The sequence below is a fragment of the Curcuma longa genome, chromosome 4, assembly GCF_044706935.1.
Source record: "Curcuma longa cultivar G26 ecotype Majalengka, Jawa Barat chromosome 4, ITB_CL_G26_1.1, whole genome shotgun sequence".
NCBI lineage: Eukaryota > Viridiplantae > Streptophyta > Magnoliopsida > Zingiberales > Zingiberaceae > Curcuma > Curcuma longa.
In genome coordinates, this window is record NC_133864.1 from 19,948,374 (window position 1) to 19,976,253 (window position 27,880).

Genomic DNA, 27,880 nt, shown 5'->3' on the forward strand with positions numbered 1-27,880 from the left:
CATTCCGCTGATGTTTTCATGAGGCTTGTGCAGATCTGTCTCCATCAGCCAATTTGATTCAGCAACAGCCAAAGAGAAATTACAGCACTGATTTTTTGTATTTATTTCTCAGCTAATTGGCTAATCACAAATCTAGTTTCTTCTGCTTCAATCCAATTAATGTTGGAACAAATTCTTTACTTCCTGCTTGAGTTCTTAATTTACCTGTAAATCTATGAATGCTAATCACAAATTGTTCTTCTTGTACTGCACTTTGATCTAGGAAAATAAAAAATTGCTAGTCATAGTTATGAACAGTGGTGGAACATTAATACTTATTTTTTGTGTAATTTAGGAATTGAAACAACAAATAAAACTGTCTCATAATTTGTTTAAACAGGAGAGTAGTTATCATACAAATGTTTTCAGAGCACAAGCTGATGTACACAGAAAAAGGTAAAATGAAAATTCTTATTGATTGTGAGATGATAATTACAGGACTTTAAATTTTATTCACAGGACTAATTACTGTAATAAAAGTTAGAAAATAATCTCAATTAATTGACTTCTCTAAATGAAAGATAGCAAATAAAAGCACAAATTACCAAACAAATTGAATTATTCTAAAATTGACTTCGAAATCAAATTTTAATTTGTTCCTTGATTTGCATCAACAACCTATCTCCATATAGTGGGATCATTCACGAAGAGGCAGGCACTGCAAAGCAATACCTTTGAGGGAGAAAAACAATAAGTTATGGACAAAGTGTCATAATCTGGAAAAAGATTGCATGTCGACCTGAATCCAAGAGATTCGTTTTCCAAAAGTAGCTCTTGTTTAGAAATCAAGATCGAAACTCAATTATTTGACCATACTGAATCTCAAGAGAAATTTCATGACAAGTCAACAAGGAATCATGAAGGGTAAAGCAAAGCCCTGAAAATTCACATGCTGTACCAGGTTCCTAAAGAGCATTGCTAAAAGGAAAGACTTGCGAGATGTGCATGTGTTGTGAAGATGAAGTCAACCTTCCAACAAACATATGCCAACTGGATCTATTGATAACAGATCATTGCTTCTTGCTTTATGAAGCCAAATGAATAAGAACAACTCAACCCTCATTAGAAGCATAATAGAGCAGGGGAAGGAACCAATAGCTCTTCAATTCAGTAAACGACTTGGAGCAATCAACAGCACTATTAATACCTAAGCCCTACACATTATCTAAAAGCACTAACAGCAATAGAGATCCGATACAGATGATCTCGTTCGCTATCATGGGGACAATATACATGATTAGGACTATTTCATCATTTACCATGAAAAACAAAAGTTCTTGTCTCACAAAATATATATTGAGAGAGTAGTTTGGAATATTGAGAGGACTTTTTATACATTGGGTGAGCAGGACAGCAATAGAGATCCGATACAGATGATCTCGTTCGCTATCATGGGGACCAATATACATGATTAGGACTATTTCATCATTTACCATGAAAAAAAAGCTCTTGTTTCACAAAATATATATTGAGAGAGTAGTTTGGAGAATATTGAAAGGACTTTTTATACATTTGGTGAGCAGGACTTATCTAAGTTTCTCTGTTACACCTCAAAAAAATCTAACAATAAAATCATATTATTCGTACAAAATCCATCAGTTTAAGCCACACAAAGAAGTAAAATCAACTACCTATCTATGAATCTTAATTCCTTGATCACTCCACTACTAGCTATTGAACATAGGTCAGCTTAGAATAATTTCTGTTAAAAAGGTAAATAATTGCAATATAATATGAACGTGTTAAGTAGGATACAAATTTTAAGAGTTCAAATAAACATATAAGAAGTGGTTACAGAGGTAAGTAAGATAGCAAGTCTCAAAAATATAGCAGAGCACATATGAATATATGCATAGGAGAAGGGCCGTTTGAACTGAGAGATTTAAGTTCTTACTAGTATTTGATCCTATCAACAATTCTTTTGACAGTATCTAATCAACAAGTGTTGCTAGAGTACTGGTCACAATCACAACAAATTATCAAATTAAAGGAGTAGTGCAGTTAGAGCTTTATAATGGGTGGAACAATTAATCAACATAGCAAACCAAGGAAAAAATAAATAAATAAATATTTTTTACGAAAAAAAAAATCCCACTAAGGAGTTTCGTAACAACATAATTAAGGTCATACTTTTAGGAAACTCGCACAGCCGATCTCACTTTCAGTTTGATTGAAGGGAGAAACTTTGAGATAAAGCATAATTGTGACTGAAACATAAGAGGGGGTTGAGAATCTAGAGATAACTTAGTTTCCTTGCTGCTTTATTGAGAAAGGCTAACACTCTGGTACAGAAGATTATGCAGAGTAATATAGAGAGATTAGAATTTATTAACTGCATGCTTTTGACAAAACACTAACTATCATTTCAAACAGCATACTTAACAATTTGTAGAGTTGCCTTCACGATAGGTTCTAACATAGATTCAAAGGAATGTGGAAATTTTAGAAGAGTAATAAGGTCAAGCATGAATAATAAGAGCCACTTAGAGTAGCCAAGGAGACTGCCTATAAACCACTCAAATTTGAACGCAGACATTTCTGAAGAAAGATCTCAGAGAGATCCTAGGCAAGTCATCCTTGGCTACCAAAGGAAAGGATCTTATATTCATGCAAGGCCACTCTTCTAAGGAGCTTATTTCTTAAGGACCGAGTCCACTGACACAAGAGTACTTCAGAAATTTACCCCTATTTATAATGAAGGAAAGGAGATCGAGCTTAAAAATTTTCAATATCTAATTCTCTCTTCTACAAGTCATTTTCTCTGAGCCATTTTGCTAGTCTATTCTCACTCTTTCTCCGTACAGAATATATTCTACTGAATTTCAACGAATGGTATTATGTGGTCACTCATTCTACTAATTTTATGCTGATTTAATGTAGGTATCAACAAATAGTCTTACAATTCAGCATAGCATGAGTAGATTAATCTTGTAATTTCTCTCTTGGTTTTGTTAGAGATCCTCGCTGTAAATTATTGAAAATCTCATTTAGTTCGAGCACCTTCATGATCTCATTGACAGTAACAAGCAATCCTACCACTGCTCTTTGGATATGCTCCTGCCAAATATGGCGTTAATTTTATCTAAGTAGTAGTTTGGATCATGTATTGAACTGATTTACTGCACAAGTCCACGGGCTCTTCATACTTCATGTATGTGCCAGTCATCCGCGAGTCTAATGTAACATAAGTTGTTAGATACTTTACGACCATAGTAAATCTAGGCTTTGAAACACTAGTGAAACCATATAATTATCTATGTTAGATGATATGGAGGGATAGGAGCCCGCCATGTGCCATCTGGAGGGTGGTCAAGAGTTAAACTGAGGTGATGGTCAAAGAAAGTCGTACTCAGGTCGGATCCAAAGTGAGCTCAAATCGAGTTCAAGTCGAGCTCTATGCTCAGCCCAACCGACCTCATTAGCCCTGCTCGACCCCGTCGACATCATCCGCTCTATTCGGCACCACCGACCTCATCAGCTCTACTCAGCACCACCGACCTCATTAGCCCTACTCAGCCCCGACTTGATTAGCTCTGCTCAACCCCAACAACTTACCTATACCAACTCCCTAGGGCCGACATGGAATGACAAGTTTACAAGAAGTGGGATGATGTGACCTTGAGGGATGACGATATGACGTCTCCCCCTATAGACGTGGGAAGTATGATCAACGAGACATGAGATGATATGACCCTCAAAGTGTGATGATGGGACTATCCATACTTGTAGGTAACATCTCATCAATCAGGATGTGAAGAACATGGACATCATTCCTCCCACATTGAAGGCATATAAACCAACCCTCATTAGAGGGTAGAGGTATGTGCACATTTCATCTTCCAGCACTATCTCTATTATCTACTGTTCTTCTTCTCCTCCAGAAATCTTGCTTAAGCATCGAAGTGACTAAGCCAACGTCCGCCTTGGCCTCCATTATAACTCTCATCAAGTTTTATAGCAATCCGGACAATCCCTTCTCCGCCAGATCATTGGAAGCCGGTCAACAGAGAAAATAGTTCACTAATGGCTCACCCTACCAGGTCTCAAACAGGAACATTAGATTTACAAGAGTTGATGATTAAACTACATGTTTGAATTATAGGAATAGTTATTTCATTTGTAATGAATTCCAACATGAACCTAGAATACTAATTATCAAAGAATTATTATTCCCTCTCAGTCAAATCTGCTTCACTATTCCTTAATTATATTAATTACCTAGTAATATTTATTTTAATATGTTGAAACTGTGGTTTCAACACAGATTCTTGTTTTGTTCTTACTCTTTATTCCTCAAGAATAATTATTCTGTTCATTCTCAAATTTCATTATGTAAAGCAAATGTTCTGTAAATCTATAACAACATTGCAACTAGTTGCTTTCAGCTCTCTATTATATATATCTCTTACCTAAACTGGAAAAGCATATTCCATCTTTTAAATATCTACTTGTCTACTCTAAATGATACGATCAAGTGGATGGAATTCATAAAAACAAAAAACTTGTCTTCCATGATTTGAGAATATTATCCCAAGGCAAATAAATACAGTCAATCCTTTAGATTAGGTCTTCTCCAAATTGTTTCTGACCTTAGCAATCCGCTAAGGTCAAGGTTTTCAAGTCATAGCAAAGCAAGTTTATACAATATGCGAAGCTTCTTCAGTAAAAAAGTAAGGCACTGTGACTGATTACCTTTACTCAGTTTTGACAGGAGAAGAGACAAAGTATTAGAATGCCACAAACTTAATTGTGTTCAAGGACATGGGTTATTGTCAAAGTCTAATATGTAGGAATTAGATGCACTTTCGGCTCCAAAATTGATGCGTTTTGGAGGGGAAATCAATTTCATGATCTTTCTAGCATATCAGTGCCTTTTGCTATACTGTTGGAATCTAAATTGAGCAGAACCTTTCCCACCACAGGAACTTGAAAATAATATTTTTGGAATAAGGAATTAAGATAAGATCAAGAAGTGATGGTGGACCAGTTGTGAAGAATATTTCTGGTACCACAGGGTTGATTTGGTTATGAAGGAAAAAGATTGAGGTTCCTCTTGTGAAATTTAGAGAACATTATGGTCTCAGTAAATGACATGGGGGCATATGAGCAGCTTTAGCGTTTGTTGTTTAGTTTTAGCTCATCCACATGAGCAAAAACAAATGTTTTTGGAGATGAAATCAGTCCGGTTTGAAAAGTTTCAACATAGAATTCAGGATTTGACGAGTCAAAATGCAAGGTCTATATATATATGCCTAGTGATTTTGTAGATCTGTAGCTGAGATACATTATTTTCATGCCGTTTGAACAAGAATACATGTCCATACATTTGTTGCAAAAAGACTACTGATGCACCACAAAGAACTCAGAACAGACATTATCAATTCACTACAAGATGGATTTCATGGAACTACAACACATGCAGACAAAATCAGCTACAAAAAAGTTGAACAAAGATAACAAAGGGTGCTAACCACTCGGGAGGTGGATCAGTCATTCAAATCCTTTTAAGCACTCTCTCAGCCGCCTCAATTGTTTGTTCAATATCTTTAGAAGTATGTGCTAAGCTTGTAAATCCTGCTTCAAATTGTGAGGGAGCAAGGTACACACCTTCCTCCAGCATACCCCTGTGAAACCTTGCAAACTTAGCGGTGTCACTCTTTTTGGCATCATCAAAATTGTGAACTGGCCCAGCATTAAAGAAGAACCCAAACATTCCACGAATATAGCCACCACATATTTCATGCCCAGCTCTCTTCCCGGCATCTAGAATTCCATTGGTAAGATCAGAGGTAATTTTGTCTAGGTACTCGTATGTCCCTGGCTCTGTTAACCTCTTGAGAGTATGAATGCCTGCAGTCATAGCCAATGGGTTGCCGCTAAGAGTTCCTGCTTGGTACATTGGTCCTGCAGGAGCCACCATCTGCATGATGTCTTTCCTGCCTCCATAAGCTCCAACTGGAAGACCACCCCCGATCACTTTTCCAAGGGTGGTTAGATCAGGAGTTATGCCAAAATACTCTTGAGCCCCACCATAAGCCAGACGGAATCCTGTCATCACCTCATCAAATATAAGGAGAGCACCATCTTGTTTTGTGATTTCACGGAGGCCATTCAAGAATTCTAGTTTTGGAGGGATGAAGCCAGCATTCCCCACAACTGGTTCAAGGATGACAGCAGCAATCTCACCTTTGTGGGTTTCAAATAGTTTCTTTACAGTTTCAAGGTCATTATAAGGAGAGGTCAGTGTATCCACTGTGGCTCCCTTAGGAACACCAGGGGAGTCAGGGAGGCCAAGAGTGGCAACCCCACTGCCAGCCTTAACTAGGAACGCATTGGCATGCCCATGATAGCAGCCTTCAAATTTGATGAGTTTTTGCCGGCCAGTGAATGCACGAGCAAGACGAAGAACACCCATACAAGCTTCTGTGCCTGAGTTAACAAAGCGGACCATTTCAATACTCCGCACTGCTGAGATTACCATCTCAGCCAGGACATTCTCTAACACACAGGGAGCACCAAAGCTTGTGCCTTTCTTCAGGGCCTCAATCAAGGCAGCATTCACCTAAAATGAAAGGGCCAAAAAGGCAAACTGGTATTAAGATCAATATAGTTGAGCAATACTTTGTCGTACTGCTTAGGTACTTCTCAACATCAGTCTTCATGCGAATATCAAAAACATGCTGCCCATACTAACTAATTTGCCAATTAAACGATAAGTTGCATTTGATTTGCACACAGAGAGAGAGAGTCAGAGTAATGATCAAAGCTAGCCGATTCCTCGACAGAATCCTAGAACTGTGCAAATAAACTTAGCCACCTACCTACACATTATCATGTCTAAAAAACCAAAATGGATAACAAAGGAACTAAAAAAATTGCAATTATTCCAGCAAGTAAACATCAGGGAACCAAATACCCACTAATATCCTAGTACCGTTGTTCCATTTATTTGATATGGTGACTATCATCAAAAGATAATCTAAAGTTACATTTCCTTATTGGAATATGTTTGCTATATTCTCAGAATGTCTAATAGATGGTTAAAGCTTCCCAATGGATATGAGCAGGGTATTTCAAGAATGCCCTTTCAATTTAATGAAGAATTTTTTTTGAAAGAGAAAGTCAAACACTAAAATTTAAGAGCCAATAAGTGATGTACAAAATGAAAGGTACCTTGTCGTCTGCATGCCCAATAATAGCAGGACCCCATGAACCAACATAATCTATGTATTCATTACCATCCACATCCCACATACGAGAACCTTTAACAGAATCAAAGACTATTGGTTGCCCACCCACTGATTTGAAGGCTCGAACAGGGGAATTTACACCTCCAGGCATCAATTCCTGATAAAAAATTTCTTCCATTAGTTCACTTCAAAAATAATAGCAATACTATTTGACAAACCGTCAGCTAGCCAATGATGAGAATAGAGTATGAAAGCAAGTACGTAAAATAACATGTTAATCACTTAATCACAAATTGGAATCTTATTTCCCCAAAATATGATCATTCAAGAATCTCATTATAATGATGAACATGTATATAGAGAAACATGTGTAACTGATTTTTAAGAACGGATGGATAAATAATCACACCTATAAATGGAATGGAATTGTTTAGTCAATCCATTGAAAGCGAACACCAGTAATCGATGGAGTTGCTTTTGCATCTCACATACTAACTAGGGTTCAATCCCAAGTATAAGTTGATATTGTCAAGTCAAACCTAAGTAAACATGGTAAATTGTGACACCCAGGTTAACTCATTAAGGAGAGGCTACTTGCATTAGTGCATAGGTCAAGATGAGTTTCAGACTGTTAACTTGAGCTTACGTATTTCAGTAATGTGGTATATAGAAAGGTAATTGGATATTTCCACTGAACCTGAAAGTTAATTAGCAAAAGATGGTCAAACAGATACAAAAAGAAACATAAACAATTTTGCCAGCTATTGCTCAAATTGTGAAAAGGAGAGAAAAGTAGTTTAGTGAATTTATTTTTTTCTTAAATAGATGTCCTCAAAAATTTGGCCAACATCTAACTTATGAGTAAATCTTGTTGCCACAGAAATTAGAAAAACTAGAATGTGGACTGAAGTCAAAAGAGGATCAATGTTCCAAATGTAAACTCCATTTACACCCTACTCAAAATTTTTGCACAACAATATGAATGAAATGGATCACACACATACGTTGCCAAAAAGGTAGTTATGCACAACTTCAAGAGTCCATCCTATGAGTCCAGATAATGTACAGAAGGTTTAGGTCACATCAAAATTTCAATTCTAAAGCACAAATTGTCAATTTATAAGAAAAAGATAGCCATTGGTTTAAATAGGATCAGATCATAATCCAAGTATTTATCTCACGTGTTGCAGGTCAAAGCTGTGGCTAATAAGCATACTGACTGTTGAAATGCGATAAAAGAAACAAAAAAGGACCAGCAAAACTTCCAAATTACAGTGTGTTAATTGAGACATGAAGCCCCTAGCCACTCGTGTATCTATGTAAAGATTTAAAAGGAACTTGATACGTGAGGTTAGCTAGTAAAGTAGTACCTCAAGTTGAGATAATCCAACTGGTTAACGTTTCCAACATTCATTTGCATAATTGACAACAAAAAATTAACAAACCAGCAAAACTTCTCTAGTGACTAAAGATAGATAAATTTTGCTATCATCAAAAAAATTATCCTTTCTTAAATAGGTTGTATAAAAATATAAACAAATCTCCTTGAATGTTAGAAAACACTCAACCGTTCAAGGTTATAAGTAATGTATTAAAAAAAAACTATATCTTTGGTTACGCCAAGATTCACAACTAAATTACTGCCAACACAGTTACAAGTCATTATCATGCAAGTAATTGGGGATTCTTATGCGTTATGAGATGATCCATGAAGTGCCAGCCGACCAGTTTGCAATCAGCAAGAGTTGATCTAATAATCTATTCCCCAAGCGATGGCGAGAAAGGCAAACCTTGGCGGCGCTAAAAATCTCCTCAGATTTCTGAAGCGCATAGTTCTTCTCGACGGAGACGGCGTTTCGAATGGTAAAGGCAAGGCGCGTGGCGGCGCGCGAGGGCTTCGCCGGCCGCGGCAGGAGGGATGGTTTGCACGACCTCCATGAGAACCCAACGCCTGCGACGCTCGCCATCGCTTTTCCTCCTGATCGAATGGGTGAGAAGAGATAAGGGCAGAAGGTGCTTGTTTGGTGTTTACTTCAACAGCGTCGGGTCATCGCAGTAGCCGAAGCTTTTGAACGAGAATCCGACGCTGCGACGCAATTGGGGAAGGGCGGATTGAAATGAGGATAAGCACAATACATCCTTGACCGTCCGATCAAAATCGGAGGGTAGAAGTTCTAACCTCCATTCCTTCACTATTACCATTATTTTATATGAAAATAAAAACTTTCTAAACTCCATAGTTTAATTGTTTTCACATTTGTGCAAGTTTCATCTTTAATCTGTTGAAGTCAGCTTATCAAGATTAGCTTTAAATTAGGGCAAAGATGAAAAGGGCATTCCTTTTTTACCTAATCATAAAATAAAAAAGATATGATACTTTAATTTTTTTTATAAAAAAAAATATCCTTTTTAACATAAAGTGGAATCTACCACCCTAATGGTCCTACACGATTTTCATGATCATCAATAAGGAAGTAAATCGAAAAGTTATAGTTGACCACTCTAAAAAGGACATTACATTAAAAAAATAATCGTCATTTCATATATACACCCAGATGTAGCAGCTACAGACTCATAGTTGCTAGCTACATAATTGTAGCATTACAATTTTATAGCTATTATATAGTTGTAATATTTATAATTTCATAATTGTTATAATTGTGAATATTAGATATATTTTGAATGGTTATAATTTTTATCTCAAATTGAATTACGAGACTCAAAATATATCAAATCGAATTTCATTCAAAAATTTATATTTGTTATCGAGTGTAACTCATAATGGCACAGTTTTAGATTAAAAAAATATTATTTAAAGACTTTTTTAAAATTTTAAAAAATTTAATCCTTTTTATTTAAAATTATTTTATATGTTATAATAGTTACAATTTCGTAGCTGCTACAACTACAACAATAAACTATAATTATTATAATTGTAACAGCTACGAAACTGTAACTACTATAATTATATAATAGTTTAGTTGTATTAGTTACAAAATCGTAACTACTATAATTATATAGTAATAACTACGAAATCGTAATTGCTACAACTATGTAGTAGTTATACAATGCATGCATCTGATTGATTCATTATATAGGCTGGAAATATAGACATGATAACATTGAAAATAATACTGAAGGATAGTTGTGCTATTTTACATGGAGATGAGGTGTCTTTTTGATAAATAATTAAAATGAAACGTCCTTTTGACGATTCGATAAAAAAGATATGTACTTCTTTGCTCTTAAATCAAATCATTTCTTTCTGTCCGAATGAAAAATAATTTCTCACACAATGTCATCAACATTAAATTTTTTTATCAACAAACGAAGCAAATGTTCTAAGAAACATTCTAACAAACAGTTGGCAAGTCGATGAGCAAATGCAACAGAAAGATCTGCCATGGCACTGTGGGTCTGTGGCAGCTCCGACTTCTGTGGGCCTTGCTGCTGCCTGCAAGCAATAGGAGAATGATTTGAAGACACTGACGAAAATCTGTTGAGTTCATAAAAGTTCCACAAAAATATTTAAATTCATTCTCTATTTCTATTTCACCTCAATCTGCAAGAAGTGTAAGATAATTATGAAGAGGGTGGAGCCAGGCTATCTTTATTCTTTAGCACCAGCACAAGGATGGTGTTTCTGTGTAGTTGCTTTCAAAAACAAGTGTGGCAGAGAAAACACTTTTGATCAACTGCTAGCGCTTTTTTCAGGCTGACTCATGAATGTTAGTAGCTCTTGAATTATAACCTGGTGACTGATTAATCAATCAAAGTGATTACTAGGTTTACTAATCTCCTTCAGTTTAATTAGTTCATTATGTTACAGTGTGAGAGTCTGTTAATCTAGTCAATAGAAAAGTCTCCCATCGGTTAATCATAGCTTTTATTTTTAAAAATAATATTGAATGAGGGAAAGAAAGGTTTGTTAAATATGTTTAATACTAAGAGATCTTAGCATTTTCAGTTGGATTTATGGGTAAATATAGAATATCATATCCATTGTGTCGTATTACAAGGTTTAATCGCCCTGACAAAATGGTGGTTTCTCTCTCCTATTGCCTGATAAAGAAAGATCGATGTCGGCCAGAGACACACCATGGCCACTTGCTTTATGCGCCTTGAAGGCTACCCGACCATGATTTCCCTGACCTCACCATTGCTTCAACTTCAAGGTGTTCATGCGCTCTTCATGACTCTGCGCTGTTGAGGCTCGACATTATTATTCACTTAATTAATTCATCAGATTCCAATCCTAACAATTACATGACTCGCCTTTTGCTTTTTGGTCAATCCCAATCAGAATAGAAGCTTTTATGGAGAACAGCTAACGATAGGAAAAAACTCATGGATTTCACTGAAAAGCCCCCACTTAACAACAACTTTTTTTTTCTCTTCGAGAATAATTCTTGAGTAAGCAACCTGAACTTGTCATTAAAAGCATTAGATTTGTTAGAGATTTTCCCAAATTTTTATGGTTTTGCGTTGGAGCTTGTTGGCCCCTCGATTCCAATCTGTCCAAATCTACTGTACATATCCATGAGACGAGGCCTGCAAGCTGCAACTATGTGCAATAAAGAACGAAAAGATGGCTGGTCTTTTAGTTTGAGTTCTGTTGTTGTCCTTTACTTTCTCTTCTCTTTTGCTGCCCAAAACCAAAAAACAAGCAGCCTTGGATGCATGTTTCTTGTTTTCTTTTGGGTTCTTCTTTCACTGTTTCAGCACCAGGAAATAAGGAAGGTGGGGAAGAGAGTTTATGAGAATCCTAAACTCCCACCCTGTCAAGTACAGAAGTATTGTGGGATTCCAGGAGAGAGTATATTGTAGGCTACAAAATCCAAAAGGAAAAAAAAGAAAAGCATGAGTGAGAAAGAGAATAATGAGACCAGAGGTTGACAAGTTTCCTGTCACTGTTCTCGGAAGGCCATTTGTTGTTGTGGAGATTTTCTTTCTATGGGATCTCCTTGTCCTCCTTCCAAGTCTCTACCTTTCCCTCTCCTACTCTTCCTCCACCTCCTCTTGCCTCTCTACCTTTGCGACTGATGTGCCTCTAAAAGCCAGATCCTTTTCTTCTTCCATTGTTCTTCCGCAGCAGATTAAATTTTTCCCTCACTCTTTCTCTAGGAATCATCACTTGCTCACAGAGGTAAAATTCGCATCTTTTGGTTCTTTTTAGCTAGCTCCTTGTGTTCGAACTTCCTGTTCAATCGTTTTGTAAAAAGGAACACTTTTTGGCTATGCGGTTTTTGTTTTCTACCTTGCTTCTCCTCCCTTTGTTCTGTGGTCGGAAAGTTAATTTTCAGGCGCTCTTTGCAAGTGACTTTCCTTCATTTTCTGGCGTTTAACGGAGAGTTTGGTTTCTTCATCTGGATTCTGGTTTGGTTTGTTGGACTTTTTCCTCATTGCAGATGCGTTAGATCTGCTTCATCAGTATGTTTAGAGATTAACTATAGTTTATTTTCGCTCGTTGTCGTTGCAAAAACATTGATGAACTGCAATTCTTTGTGAACCTGTTTCGTATGATAAATCGTGATGTGAACTGGAACTACTTTTTCGATTTGACAGATCCTCCATTTATTTTTTGCATGATCTTGGCGCACTGATTCACCTAAAATCCGGGAATCGAGGCATTGATCTAAAGATGCTTCTTCTGCAATTTACCACCACTTGTGAAAATATTATATTCTAAGAATGCAAGAATGTCAATTCTGTCTTGTGGATTTCAGTAAATTAGTATTTTGCTTGATAAACAAGAATTATCACAAAGAAAGTAATCCCAGAGCTCTCATACTACAATTCATGCTGCCTTCTACAAAGAAAGCATCATCCTAAGATCGGTATTAATGTTTTTTTCTTGAAAATTTATAGGAATGGGAACAAAAGTGCACTCCAAAAGCTACCTTCCAGGTTATCAGCCAACAAGGGATCTAAATGAAGATCCAAACTTCAGCTGGCCACTGTTCTGTGAACATAAATCTGTCAGCAGGCAACTGTTCGATGAATTCAAACCAAGGGCAGCCGGAAGCTGGTCGGAATACGACGAAGACATGTTGAAGAGAACAATGCTTGAGCATGAAGCTATATTCCGAAAACAGGTTTGTTCAAGAACCAAAACTGCATTAGATTTGATGAGTATTTGATGCTTTTCCTTATTTAGAAGTTTGTATTTATCTATTTCATGGAAGAAGTTCAATTGTTTTGCCTATAATTTACAGATAAAAGAATGTCTCCACAAATTCCTTACAGTTAAAATTTCAATCTGTGGTCCAGGTTTATGAGCTTCATCGTCTTTATAGAATACAAAAGGAGCTGATGCATGAGCTAAAGAAAACACAAATGAACAGATATTTTCAGACACCTAATCCAAGCATGTTTGTGTCTCCATTGCATTCTGAATTGGATGAAAAGAGATGGCATGCATCTCATCGGCCAATGACTACATCAAACGTTATAGAAGTTATCGACGACAACAAAGCCTCTTTATACTTTCTCAAGGAAGACATGAGTCCAAGTAAACATGGGAAATGTGTTAAGAGTAACAAACCAGAGGAAACTGAACTAAAGAGGTTTACTAGAAGAATTTTGGATCTCCATCTTTCTGCCGACGCTTATATAGAAAAGGAAGAAGACACAGAAAAAATTGGAAGAGAAAATGTTCATGGCATTCAGGATGATAATGGTGTCCAGTTAACACTTGGCAGTGTCAGGATTATTCATGGAATCGGAAAAGCTAGTCTAAAATCAAACTGGCATTCAGATGGTCAATCAATCCATGGGTTGGCTGATCTGAATGAGCCTATTAAGGATTCTTGGGAGACTGAAGCTGTCGATTCAAATATCTATAAATTGGATGGTCTGAATGTACTCTCAAAAGAAGTTGCAAAGCCTTGTCTACCAACAGAATCAGAAACAAAGTTTTCGCATGATTATCTCAACAATGGTGACAGCTCAAACAACCTTGGCACGCTCACAGTTGGGATAACACAAGAACAACAACAAATGCTGGACAATTGTGCTGGTAAGATCAATATTTGTGAACTTATGAAGCATTATTTCTCTATAAGAGTTGAACTACAAGACAACACATCTCAAGCCATTCACTTTCATAGTTTTAGCTTGCAAGAGCATGTTGCTTGACATACTTTTTTTTAACGATGATGCATGTCTCTGTAACTTTAAATTTTCCAACTTGATATGTTCATATTTCCTGTTTATGCTGCAGACAGTTTGATATGCAGTAATTCATTTTTTGGTTGGCACAGGGCAAAGTAGGGCAGTTAGCAATGAATATCCGAGTTCCTTTGAGCAACTAAAGTTGAAATTTAAGAAATCAAGTTCCTTGCTGGAGCAAGATACAATGGGTATTTGGTTTCCAAAGAAAACTGTCCCTGTTGAAAATTCTGCTAGTCTAGCAGTTAACTTGAATAATCCAAGATTTAAAGCTTCACAGTTCACTCCTACATTGATGAATCTGTCGTCCTTAAACCATGTTGCGGCATCTCCACCCGCTTTGATTAGCACAGATAGAATGCAGATTGTAGGCCAAAATCCAGTTGCACTTCAAGGGCTTTCTTGCTTCAAGAACTCGGATGCATTTAAACAAAGCAGCATTCCTGAATGTAACAAAGTACAATGCAATGGGGATTCACAGCCACAGATGGAACCTGATAATTTATTCTTATCCCGTGCAGACGATCATCGTCATGCTATTCAAATGAACTCGACTTCTTTGATCAGTAGACAACATTTGCAAAGCAACCTTGGGAAGCCAAATCTCAGTGACAGTAATGGATTTGAATCTCAAAGACCCTTGAAGGACTCAAAGTTTGTTGATTTTCAGTCTGTGAAGGGTTTGAATTTGAACCAGGCACTCCTGTGTGGTGAACATGTTTTTTCAGAACAAGAAAGTTTAGCTAGAAAGCATAATGAAGCTTCTGACAGCTTGGTTTGGCTTAGAAAATGGTCATCTTGCAATGGCTATGCTGACACAAAAGAAAATGACACAAGATCAAATGTGCATTTTAACGTCGAGTTTCAAGGATTAAAAATCAAGAACCAGGATCATGCAATCAACCATGGAAAAGGAAAATCAATCAGAAATTGCAGGCAAGGTTTAGAAAACGAGATTAATCTGAATCGTGAGCTACCTGTTACTGAAAATGAATTGTGTGGAGCTTCAACTGTAGGAATTCCATCTTCACTTCCTATGGCAGCGGATGTTGGCAAATGGACTTGCGAAATTGATCTGGAATTACCGGCTGAAGAACTGGAAGATGATAATATGGACATCGATATCAATCGACCAATTGCTACCGTCGACAGGTTCAGAGAGAAGATACCCTCTTTGGATGTTTGCATCACTTCAGCTGCAGATGCTATTGTTTCAATGTCCAAAGATGCACATACTGATTTAGGTAGGATCACAAATACTCCCCCCGCACCATATACTTGTGATTCCTTGCATTTGTTGGCAGAGATGGCTACATGTATGCCGGAGGCATTTGAAGCTTCTGGTGATGACGGATTGGATTTCTTCGAGTCAATGACATTGAAGCTCGAAGAACTCGAGGCAGACGAATACCGTTGCAAATCTTTTAAGAAAGAGAAGACAAAGGATGGTGAGAAGCCGACGTGCTCGATGCTTTCAAGGCCTCACAGGGCTCCGATGAGGAAGAGAAGGCAAAGGAAAGATTTCAAGAATGACGTCCTTCCGGCACTCACATCATTGTCGAGGCATGAAGTGACCGAGGATCTCCGGATGCTCGGAGGGATGACAAGCACAGGAAAGTCACGACTGACCGTTTCTACAAAGAGAAATAGGAACAAAAACAAGTCGCGTTCTCAAAGGGGGAGGAGACAACTAAGAACTTTAGCCATAGCAAACACAGAGTTGGAGAATGCTGGGAGCAGCATAATTGGATGGGGGAGGACTACAAGGAGGTGCGCAAGGCAAGGAACAGCAAATGCTTGTGCTCCCTGACAATGTAGTTTTGGAGCACAAGAATCCTTGTCGTCCTTGAGGATATACAATATTTCTCAGTTAAACCAGTATATTTATAGATGAGAAACAGTACTGTAAATGTCGGTCTTGATTTGGACCTATTTTCACTGACCTTTAGGTAGTTTTGTAGATTCTATGGAATAATTTGTTGATTTCTACAACAACTGTGAAAAAAAATTGACTTCAGGCAATGTGGACTGTGTCCATTAAGCATGACCATCAAGTTTAATGGACACAGTCAACGTGACGATTGTTGTATCTCCACCGAGAGTCCGAGATTCTGAGTTGATTTAGTACGTGTAGTTGACAACTGACAAAGTCAACGTGGCGATGGCTGCGTAGCTGTTTCGTCCCAGGAACCATACAGTTGGAATAAAATTTCATGACAACTCCCTTTCACCAAGCATCCTAAAAATTGTATACGAAACTAAATTGTTACTCTGCCGGATAAATCCATCCAAACGTTCATTTTTAATTAAAAGGATGGAATCTGACAAGGACAACTTTAGCTGAAGTTTTTTCTTTTTCTCTTTCCAAAGCAAGAATGAATTATTATAACTTCACTTTTCATAAAATCTGGAAGTGGAAATTTCTTTTCCAAAGTTGGAACCGATTACTCTGCTCTCACTTTTCTTAAAATTCTGAAAAGCCTGATCAAGAACATCTCATTTTAATTTTTTTATCAAAAGCTTACATCATCCTACTCCATCAGTTATTCATGTATAATTATTTAATTATCTTTTAATACTATTTATTATTATCTCTTACATAAAGTTTGAATCGGTCAAGCGCTGCTAGCTACGGAATCATCTTAACTCATTTAAAAATATTTACGTTATTACAGTTTTATAGCTGTTATAACACATATTCAATCTTATCATCTACCATTCAGGTTGTAGTAAATCATAACTACTATAACTCAGATTCAACTTGATCATCTATCATTCATATTGGTAGTTAGAGTTTCATGTTATAACGTGTCCAACTGATTCAGATTTAGACAGAAGATAATAATAGAAATAACACCATTGGATAATTGTACGTAGGTTACTAGCGAGAAGAGATGTCCTTTTAATTAAAACAAAAACAAAAATGGTAGGTTTTTTTTGTTCGACAATATTTGTATATAACTGATCGATTAATTAGAACATGTATGAGCCAATCGTATTTAGAGTAGTTGCCTTCGGAGCATAGTTGAGTTGATTACGATGGAACAGACTTGCTGAAGTGGGCAAGGGTCGAATCTCGGCGAAGCCGAAGCAATGCCCTCCTCCGTCGTGGTCAACTGTAGCTTCTCGATTTACCTCTTCACAGATGGTCGTAAGACATATCGTGTGGGGCCGCTGGGGTGACGAATTCCACCTTTTACTGAAATATTTAGAGTAGTTAAATTTCAATGATTTGATCATCTAATCAAATGGAGGCCTTTTCCAATCAAATTGAAGTGGCTAAAATAGATTCAACAAAATCTTCACCGAATTGCCAAGATAACATATTTTGTTTCTTGAGAAAGGATGAGGTGAACCATAGTTCACTCACTTTATAAACATGTCAATATAAGAAGCAACAAAGACTATAGATCAGAGTATACCTAACCAAGTCGGGGCCGAATCAGATCTAATCGGATCCATGTCAAATTGATGAGTCGATTACTCGTTAACCCGATAAAATGGGTCGGAATAGGAAAAAGTATTTTTTTAATAATTAAAATTATTTAATTATTTTTTTATCAATAATTATGATTTCATATCTATATTCTTCAAATTCTATAAATAAATAGACAACTCATTATTTTTCACCCAATCTTTTCTACTTTTATCTCTTAATTTTAAAATCTTATCACTTTCAACTTCAATTCTCTAATTTTAATAGAAAAAGTTTCATCTTGGTATCTAAAGAGCAATATAGATCTCGATCATATTTAATTTATCGATGATGAACTAGAATAAGTTTAGACACTTGAGACGCAAGGAAGTAATTATACTTCTAAGATTCGGTATACTTTATCTTCAAAATGATCTATTTTTATTAAATATTTTGAGATAGTCATTCTTTCATCTAGAGAATTACATGCAAAATGTAAGTATTGCAAAGTTTTCTATAAATTTCAATCGAGTAACAACTATAGGTCATTATATTGAAGTGACACGTCGAAATGAAACACCCGATAAAATTTGAAGTCGAACGTTCTCAAACTCAATTGTCTAGAATTTTATCGACTAGTAGAGGTACTAATTCAAATTTATTTAAATATTCTAATAATAAATTAAGAGAAGTAATAATGAGATTTGTTTTTATAAATATTTTTTTTTAGTTTTGAGTCTAAATGCACATTTGAAGATTTTTTTGTCAAGAATCACTTAACACATGCTAAATGTGTTCTCCGGAGCTATATACACTTGCTTATACAATTAACAAATTAATAAGATAAGACAAAAATATTTACTTAAATAATTTAGTAAACTAAATAATAAATTTTTTTTATGTTTTGATATTGAGTAATATAGTAACTTGTCATTAGTCAATAACTCTTAGTGAGCTTTTGGTTAGGGGTTATCATTGATAACCTTAGTTATCTGTCCAAGGTTATCAATGATAATCATATATATTTGGTTCAGGTTATGATCAATTTCCAAATAATATAACATTACTGCCACATCAGCAAATGAGTTATAATCCGGGAATATGATTACCTTGACATTTTCTATAATTCTGAAGGTTAACGAAATTTTTTTCTATAATTACTCTCCAATTTTAAAACTAAGTTAATTAAAATGTACTAAGAAATCTAATTGAAATCAAATTAATTAATTCAATAAATTTTAATTTAAATATTTATAAATTTTTTTAAAAATAATTTATTTTAAAATTCAAAAAATAAATTTAATAAATTATATTTATTAATTTAACAAATTATTTTATTAAAATAAGTATTTTAATTAGAATATATATAAATTTCTTTTAAATTTTTAATAATATTTTAATGAATTATTTTATTAAAATAATTATTTTTAATGAATTATTTTATTAAAATAAATTTATATCAAATAATATTTATTAATTTAATAAATTATTTTATTAAAATAATTATTTTATTAATATATATATTTATTTATTTTAAATTTTAAAGTATAAAATTAACAGATTATATTTATTAATTTAATGAATCATTTTATTAAAATAATTATTTTAATAAATTATTTTATTAAAATAAATATAAATTTATTTTAAATTTAAAAAATAAAATTAAGGAATTATATTTATTAATTTAATTATTATTTTATTAAAATAACTATTTTAATGAATTATTTTATTAAAATATATAAATTTATTTTAAATTTTAAAAAATTATAAATAAATTATATTTATTTTTTATATATTATTAATTTATTATCATCATTAATATTAATATTATTAATTTGATTTAAAAATAAATTGAATGATGGGTAATATAGTAAATGCAAAACTGATTATGTTTTATATTCTCCAAATAAATAAATTGAATCAAATAATATTAGGTTATGTTTTATATCTATAACCTTAGTTATGTGATTACTTGGTAATCACATAACCAAGATTATACATCATAATTTGAACCAAACACACCTTTAAATAATTCAAAAATATTTATTAGCATATCGAATTTTTAATGAATCACATACTCCTTACAATATCTCTCAATTATTATACTTAATTTTAGAAGAATATGAATTAACTTATAAAATATTTTCAATATTATTTGATAATGTTAATTCTAATACTATAACTATCCATAAATTTAAATTTATATGTTAGTCTGTTATTGATGGTTTATTTTTTTATATTCATTATGTATATAATATTTTAAATTTATGTGTTCAAGACAGATTAAAAATTAAAAAAAAAATCAAATTAAGCTAATTAAAATTATTATTACTTATTTATGATGCGTCCTAATATAATAAAATAATATGATAGATTTTATAAAATTAATAAAGTGAGACCTCAAAAATTTCCACATATATATACTGACATATTGAAATTCAACAAATCAATTTTTACAATATTCATTTCATTATATTGAATTATTATGTTTATTTTTTTACATGAAATACTAATTACACTAATGTATATTTTTTTTCATGTCATTGGAATATATATAGTAATATTTATAAAATTTTAAAAATATTTAATTAATGTAATTAAATAATTTTTTGCTTTAGTATTATAATGCTCACTTAGTTATAATAAATTTTTATAATATAATTTTAATTCTAAATGAATATATTATAAATATTTTTTTTATCTTTGTATTAATAATTAAAATATAATGAGAAAAATATTTTTATTATGCTTTAATCTTAAGTTAAATTAGATATTTTATACAAAATATTAATTATGTATTATGATATTTTAATTTCATTTAAAAATTCATCTTCTTAATCTATTAATATTATATAAAACATTAAAAATAATTTATATAATATTTATAAAGAATATAATTTAAAATATACATTAAAAACTAATATATTCAAAATATAAAATATTAATAGTAATTTAAAATTTATAAAAATATAATTTTTATTAAGAAAATGAACGAGTATGAGTGTTCTCAAGTTCTAAATAGGAACTTGAAAATCTATTTTAGTGAAAAAGATAGTGAACTATATTTTAATATTCTATGATGGTGGTCATGAAAGACTTAAAATTTTCTTATTCTCTTCATCATAATAAAAAAATTCTAATTAGTCTAGTATCAATTGTTGCTATAGAATAGATACTTAGTTCTGAAAGTTATATATTAGATGAATTGCGATCTACTCTCTCATAACACTTTTAAAACACAAGCATTTTTATGATTGGATTAGAGTTATAAAAAAATATCTAAAAAACACAACTTTCAAATGACTAAGTATAAGACTTTGATATCGAAGAAATTAATATTATATACGAAACTAATACTACAGGAATGTGAAATTAATGGAAGTGAGTAGTAACATCACTTTATAGGTAACAAAGGTAAAATGGTAAATAAATTATGTGAGATTTGATTCTTCTATACCATAAGAGGATACTTAAGTAACTTAAATAAGTACAAATCTTTATATATATATATATATATATATATATATATATATATATATATACAGATATGATATACTGCGCGACTGATTTGCGCGAGCCGTCCGCGACATCTGACGTGGCGAGAAGTTTCACTGTGCATCGTCCACCGCATCGTCCACCGTGACCGCCGAAACGAAGGAAACCCTACAGATATATATATATCATATCTGTGTGTATATATATATATATATATACCCATTCGTGAGCAAGTTTAAGCTAAAAGAAGTAATTTTTTTTAAAAAAAATACTAGATGCTTGTAGATGGATGTGTAACATATAATCAGGGGCGGATGTATTAAGGGGCCCGGGGGGGCCATGGCCCCCCAGCCCAAGTTGAACCTTTAATGTGTTTAGATTAAACCCTTAGGGTTACTGGTTAATAGGTTTTAGGGTTAATGGGTTGTTGATCTATTGGATCCTAAACCAACCCGATAAGCCGATACGGAAACCTAGAAATCGCGAGTCTGCCTTCGTTGGGTCCCGATCGCGCCTCCGTCTTCTTCGTGTCTTCGTCAGGCGCGGCGACAACAACTTCAGCTTGGATTGCCGGCGATTTGCAAGGTGGCTGAGGACGACGGTGAGTGAAGGGTGGATTGGGCAGTGCCGGTAATAGGGTCAATCGGCGGCGGCAGTGGCGTGAAGGGCAGACCAGAAGAGTCGAAGAGAAGAAGTAAATCGGGTGAGTTTTAGCCGAATAGCTTGATCTCTAGGGTTTTTCGGGCTGTGATTTGAGTTCTTTTTTGGTTTCCACTTTCCAGGGCTTGGGTGGTTTGATCATCGAATCAGAGAGATTGGTAGGTGTCGATCACAAGGAAGAAGAGAAACGCCGGTAATTGAAGAACATTATTTTGTTCAAGCGAGACCATTTGATATATTTCAGCACTGAAATCTACCATTTTCTTTAGCTTTTCTAGTTCTTTTAGTACATCTTGGTCTATTTTTTTTGTTCAAATATGCTAATCACAGGATTTCTTATGCTAATCACAGGAATGTCTGGAGGGTTTAGTTTTGTGACTTTTACATCTAGTGAAGAAGCTTCAGCTGCTATCAGTGGAATGGATGTGAAGGTAAATATGCATTAATGTTTTTTTTTAAATTTTAGATCTTGTTGCATCATGAAAGTGGCAAATGTTTCATGGGATGTATAGAACAAATTAGTAATATGATTATATGAAATTTTATGGAGTGACTATATTATCAATGGAATAGATGTGAAGGTAAATATGCATTTCTGTTCTTTTTTATTTATTTTAGATAATGTTAATAGAAGATGTAGATCTTGTTGCATTATTCATTATAAAAAAATGAAAGCGACAAATGTTTCATACTTTCATGAGATGTATAGCACAAAGTAGTAATCTAATTCCATTGCATTTTATGTAATGATTATATTATGCTATGTTAGATTTTTGTGCTAAGAATTATAAATGTTAATTTAGTTATTCTTTATTTTTTTATATAATTATTTAAGTGATTAAGTTTGTACTTAGGTCCTTGATATGTATCTTTGGGCAATTCTTTTGTTCAAATGAGTATATCGTTTTCATTATATGACCCCCCCCCCCCCCCCCCAAATATGAAATCCTGGATCCGCCCCTGCATATAATAAAACTATATATATCAAAACTGTTAATTTTTGTTTGGCCCCAGTTCAACTTGGCTCAGTGATTTCGCCTTCAAAGGAAAGTGTAATTAGGGGTGAATAAAAGTTTAATTAAATTGAATAAATCGATCGAATCGATCAAATTTAAAAATTCGATTAAGTTATTTTGGAATTTCATTTTTTTCTAAAAAAATCAGTTATATAAATCAGTTAATTTGATTTAAAAATTTTTTATTTGATTAAATTGAATAAATTAAATTAATTAAAATAAAAAAGTAATTGATAAATAATAAGTAAGTAAATTTATAAATTCTCAAATAATTGATAAATTTTTTATATTATTTAAAATAATTCGGTTATTTTAGTTAATTTATATTTTTGATCAAATTAATCGATATTTTATATTGATTTGATTTATTTAATTTTTATTTAAAAATTTAATTGTTAATTTAAAAAAATTCGATTTAATTTAATTTTAATTAATTATTAGATTCCATTCTGTTTTAACCGTATGCCATAAATGTAATTGAAGGGGTCTGCATGCTCTGTTACCGTACGATCGCGTGATCTGCATCCGACGGGTGGATCAGCCGCGGACGCAATGAGAGGATTAGGGTGTTTAATCGAAGACCTAACCAAGGGGCGTACGCCGCTATTTAAGCTGCTTACGCAACTTTCGTCGCCTCCGTTACCCTTCTTACATCCTTTCCGGCGACTTGAATTGGTAGTGGAGGCTTGGGATCTATGTTTTACGATCGATTTAATTCGGTTGATGTTGGTTTGATTGATTTCTTTGGCTGACATGCAGACATCGTCCCCGGAAGGAAACATGTCGGACGAGGAGCATCATTTTGAGTTGAAGGCCGACGCTGGGGCATCCAAGACCTACCCACAGCAAGCCGGTACCATCCGCAAGAATGGGTACATCGTAATCAAGGGAAGAGCATGCAAGGTTGGTCTTAATTAGATCCGATCTCATATTTGTTGCTTGCTTGGTGAAAGCATTGATTTTTTTTTTTCACCGTCGTCTTTTTGGTCGTGATCTAGTGGGAAGGATAATTTGCTCTTTATCGCACTTATGGTGCCGCCTCGAACCTTTTATATCCAGAGTTATATGTTTCACTTCTGTTACTTCACGTATCCACTTATCCTATTTCTCCTTCTTCTGTTCGGTTAATTTGCAATTTATTAACTTGTATTTTCAAATGCTTTTTTTTGTTTTATTCAAGTCAGGAAGTGCAAATAACTTCGATGCGGATTAATAGTAACTGTTTGTTTTAGAAATTAAAACAATTACAGTTTTTATATTTTATTCTGAAGAATGTGTTCGGCATTTTTATAAGTTACATTGATTTAAAGTTTTGAGGGTACCATGTTAGTTAATACACAAATCTTTTCTAGTTGCTTGATAACAGATTAAAGGAACAAGGACTAGAATCTTCAATTGTCTTCCATTTGTTATAATTGCCCTGTTAAATAATGAAAGTTGGGACAATTCATACTTACCCTTTTAAAATTATGAAATAGCATATTTACTATTACAAAATCTAATCCTAGATATGTATCCGTCCAAATCTAGAAAGCAAACTAAGATTAATGATGTTTGGTCAAAATTATATATACAAATTGCCCTCATAAATGCGATGAACTATTTAATTTTGTCTTTTTTATCTCTCATTTTTTCATTATTTCCTCTCTATCATTTTTCTTCATATTCAAATGACATTCTGAAAATTAGGTAAATATAATTGAAAAATTGATAAAGAATATAGATAAGTGTCTAATTAAAAACAATTTCATATACCCTTTAAAGTAAAAGACAATATTATCAAATACAATCATAAACTTGTCGTTGCAATGGACTCTACCAATGTGATGCTCACAGATGCATGAACTTGTCATGGTCGTCACAATAGTGTGTGGGTTTAGTTGTCCACTAGTTTTGTGTGCTGGTCGGTGGACAGAATGAGATGGTTTGCTTGTGTTTTGACAACATATTAAGGCTGCTCTCTTATGTGGTAAGAACCTTTGCATGATTATGATTGGGAATACCTACAAGGAATCTTTCACTTAAAGAGATTTTTTTGTGAAAGATATGGAGATGTTGGTCATCAACCATAGTTTGTAGAAATCTTGGATATTCTTTGTAAGTGCATGTGAAGAAATTGGAGGAATTTTAGCTGTTACACCAAATTATCACAACAAAATTAGCAAATTTTTCTGATTCTGTAATATGAATTCCAAGTTTTCATCTCTATTTAATTTATGTATGCAGCAATCATGTTATTATTCTATGCTTTTGTTTATATTGTTGATTGTTCCACTAGGTTGTAGAGGTTTCAACTTCTAAGACTGGAAAACATGGTCATGCTAAATGCCACTTTGTGGCTATTGATATCTTCAATGCCAAAAAACTTGAAGATATTGTCCCTTCTTCTCATAACTGTGATGTAAGTGCCTTATAGTTTTTATCTCCAGAAATTTTGGCCTATAAAGGTTAATGCTGTTTTTCATTCTATTGTAGGTTCCTCATGTCAATCGTACTGATTATCAACTTATTGACATCTCTGAGGATGGATTTGTATGAGATCAACATGCTTTTTTAACTCTTCCTTTATCTGCTCAGTGGTTGAACTTGGAACTTTTCCTGCATGTTGCAGGTTAGTCTGTTGACTGACAATGGAAGCACTAAAGATGACTTGAGACTCCCAACTGATGAAACTTTACTTGCTCAGGTTCAAACACTACATTCACCCAACCTATTTTGTGTATGGATTGTCAATATGCCCCTTTGCTTATCTATTAACACTGATTGGAACTTTTATGTATCTCCACAGAAGCATGTGTTACTATATTTTTGTCAATTTCTATTCCATTTCTGGTGATTAGTGGTTATTCTTTGACCTAGTTTAGACATGTGTTTATTTGTTTATTTTGGTTTACTTTATTTTTGCTCCGATGCCATTTGTTCACCCACTATATTTTACAGTTCTACCATGTGGAGTCTGTCAACTATAATTCATTCATAGTGATAGTTGTACTCTAGTATGTCACTGAACTGCATTTGAATAGAAACTTCTAACTCAGAAAGTGGCATAGGTGTTGTTATGTAAATTGCTTTTGCATATTGATTGATTATCTATTCTGATTTATCCCAAGTCCCAATCCACAAGATGGAGAATAAAAAGTTCAACCTTGTGCAAATAATGTTCTACCAAAAAATCAACCTAATAATTTGATATATGATTGTTGATGTGCTGTAGTTTTGCATCATCCTGTTCTTTGATCCCTAACTGCCTGTACCAGACAAGATGGAGGTGGTAGGGGTGTTTTTATCTTGAAGAAGCATGCCATTAGAAAATACATGCTCTATTCAGTTTTACTTGACGTAAAATGTTGAGCAATCCTACCATGGTTAGGATTAGGAGTGCATTTGATGGTTGACGCATCTTCGTATATTTTTAGCAATACTTGCTGCAAATGTCATTTTAAATATAACTAATAGTTTGGTTACTCTGTCTAATTGTAGTGTGTTTTTTTGCATGATGCAGATCAAAGATGGTTTTGCAGAAGGGAAGGATCTGGTGGTGACTGTCATGTCTGCGATGGGTGAAGAGCAGATCTGTGCGTTGAAGGACATCGGTCCCAAGTAGATCTCATCTTATAGTCGCTGCTCTTGCATTTTAGCAGTTGCTATCGTGAGCACTGGACGTAGTATTGGGGGGTAGAAACAAACACCTATTTATCGCAAGGATTTTACTTCATTCCACTTGTCCTTTTGACTTTGGTATCTTAAATTCGTATCAGAACAATTGGAGATAAATAAACCCATGCTTGGATTATCATTTCTTATCTAATCCAAATTGGAGTAGCCAATCATCTTGACTTCGTTGAAACAAATCTAAGTTAGATTTGCAGAGACCATACAGTAGATGCTTATTCCCCCCCAATCCGGCTTCAATCACGTGTACTTGGCTGAAGCTACTGGGTGATGGTCCCTTTTCTTGATAACCGTTAAAGGGGGAAAAAAGGAAGGAACAAGGATTTCAATCAGAACGAAGCACTACCCTACCACTATGATCACAGTAAGGAAAACTCACTTTAGTCAACTCAAAGTATAGGCCCAAGCTAGAAAATGCCATGCAGAGTCTCAGGCATGCTTGGGTCGATTGTTTTCTCTCTTTTTTTTTTCACGTGAAAAATGATTGGTCTCCTACCAGGAAAGTTCTCATGCTAATCTAATGTGTCTAATTGCAGTGATAACTTGACTTGTTAGTCTGGTTTTACTCAGCAGGCAAGAGTTTGTAGATCTATTTGCTCAACAAAAATAGTTGTGTAATAGTTGTTAACAACAAACGCAAACGCACAAAGTAGCCCTGAGAGACTTTGGCAGTGGGGACAGTTGCCAGAGACTTGCTCTCTGAGGTATCAACCTCTGTTAGAAGCCATTATCAAACAAATACACGACTTTGTTTTGTACTCAATTTCCCGCTGCGATTGAAACCACACACACAGCTCATATCTGCTAAACAGTTAAGCGGACAGGGATAAGAGCTGTCCTGTAGGGGCATCTCATCTTGGTTGATCCTCAAAACAAAAAAACAGAGATTCCATGATTTCAGCAGGTAACGCGGATTCATGCATAACCTCACGTGAAGAAGAGTTCGTCTTCTTTCTTTTTTTCTGGCATTTTCTACTATTTTAAAAGGGGAGGAATCTTGTCTGTGAATGGGCTCAAATGGTAGGGATAAAACAACAGCTGTGGATTTGTGCTCAAATGATTGAGGGTGAAGAAGATATGACAAATGAAAGATGGCCTTAGCTAGAGACAACAACTTCCACAAATTGCAAGGTTGTTTCCCCATACAGGAGGGAGGGCAGCTAGGAAAATCTGGAGTTGCCTAATCTAATAATAGTAATAATGGTCTTTTATCAATTTGAGAA

General features: G+C 34.3%; 3 protein-coding genes across 3 annotated transcripts; 2 read left to right on the forward strand and 1 right to left on the reverse strand.

The window, feature by feature from the left end:
• Positions 1-5,403: 5,403 nt before the first annotated feature.
• LOC141828381 (glutamate-1-semialdehyde 2,1-aminomutase, chloroplastic-like) lies at positions 5,404-9,306 on the reverse strand. Its single transcript, XM_074715809.1, has 3 exons — positions 9,020-9,306; positions 7,213-7,386; positions 5,404-6,601 (listed from the first exon to the last, which is right to left on the reverse strand). Exons 1-3 carry the CDS (start codon positions 9,194-9,196, stop codon positions 5,534-5,536), a joined length of 1,419 nt encoding a protein of 472 aa, XP_074571910.1. The 5' UTR covers positions 9,197-9,306; the 3' UTR covers positions 5,404-5,533.
• A 3,008-nt stretch (positions 9,307-12,314) lies between these two features.
• Positions 12,315-16,342, forward strand: LOC141828092 (uncharacterized). Its single transcript, XM_074715453.1, has 4 exons — positions 12,315-12,375; positions 13,098-13,324; positions 13,500-14,247; positions 14,492-16,342. The coding sequence occupies exons 2-4, from the start codon at positions 13,100-13,102 to the stop codon at positions 16,207-16,209; spliced, it is 2,691 nt and encodes an 896-aa protein (XP_074571554.1). The 5' UTR covers positions 12,315-12,375; positions 13,098-13,099; the 3' UTR covers positions 16,210-16,342.
• A 7,245-nt stretch (positions 16,343-23,587) lies between these two features.
• On the forward strand, positions 23,588-26,793 carry LOC141826648 (eukaryotic translation initiation factor 5A-2). Its single transcript, XM_074713914.1, has 6 exons — positions 23,588-23,660; positions 23,745-23,888; positions 25,264-25,386; positions 25,461-25,517; positions 25,597-25,671; positions 26,488-26,793. Exons 2-6 carry the CDS (start codon positions 23,766-23,768, stop codon positions 26,587-26,589), a joined length of 480 nt encoding a protein of 159 aa, XP_074570015.1. The 5' UTR covers positions 23,588-23,660; positions 23,745-23,765; the 3' UTR covers positions 26,590-26,793.
• Positions 26,794-27,880: the final 1,087 nt, after the last annotated feature.

Bases quoted from the DNA above. Each gene is read 5' to 3' on its own strand.
- LOC141828381 (XM_074715809.1), bottom strand. From the start codon at position 9,196: ATGGCGAGCGTCGCAGGCGTTGGGTTCTCATGGAGGTCGTGCAAACCA. The intron at 7,387-9,019 runs GTTTGCCTTTCT...ATTTTTTATCAG, and splicing joins AGATTTTTAGCGCCGCCAAG to GAATTGATGCCTGGAGGTGT. The intron at 6,602-7,212 runs GTACCTTTCATT...CTTTCATTTTAG, and splicing joins TTGGGCATGCAGACGACAAG to GTGAATGCTGCCTTGATTGA.
- LOC141828092 (XM_074715453.1), top strand. From the start codon at position 13,100: ATGGGAACAAAAGTGCACTCCAAAAGCTACCTTCCAGGTTATCAGCCA. The intron at 13,325-13,499 runs GTTTGTTCAAGA...TCTGTGGTCCAG, and splicing joins AAGCTATATTCCGAAAACAG to GTTTATGAGCTTCATCGTCT. The intron at 14,248-14,491 runs GTAAGATCAATA...TGGTTGGCACAG, and splicing joins AATGCTGGACAATTGTGCTG to GGCAAAGTAGGGCAGTTAGC.
- LOC141826648 (XM_074713914.1), top strand. From the start codon at position 23,766: ATGTCGGACGAGGAGCATCATTTTGAGTTGAAGGCCGACGCTGGGGCA. The intron at 25,387-25,460 runs GTAAGTGCCTTA...ATTCTATTGTAG, and splicing joins CTTCTTCTCATAACTGTGAT to GTTCCTCATGTCAATCGTAC. The intron at 25,672-26,487 runs GTTCAAACACTA...TGCATGATGCAG, and splicing joins ATGAAACTTTACTTGCTCAG to ATCAAAGATGGTTTTGCAGA.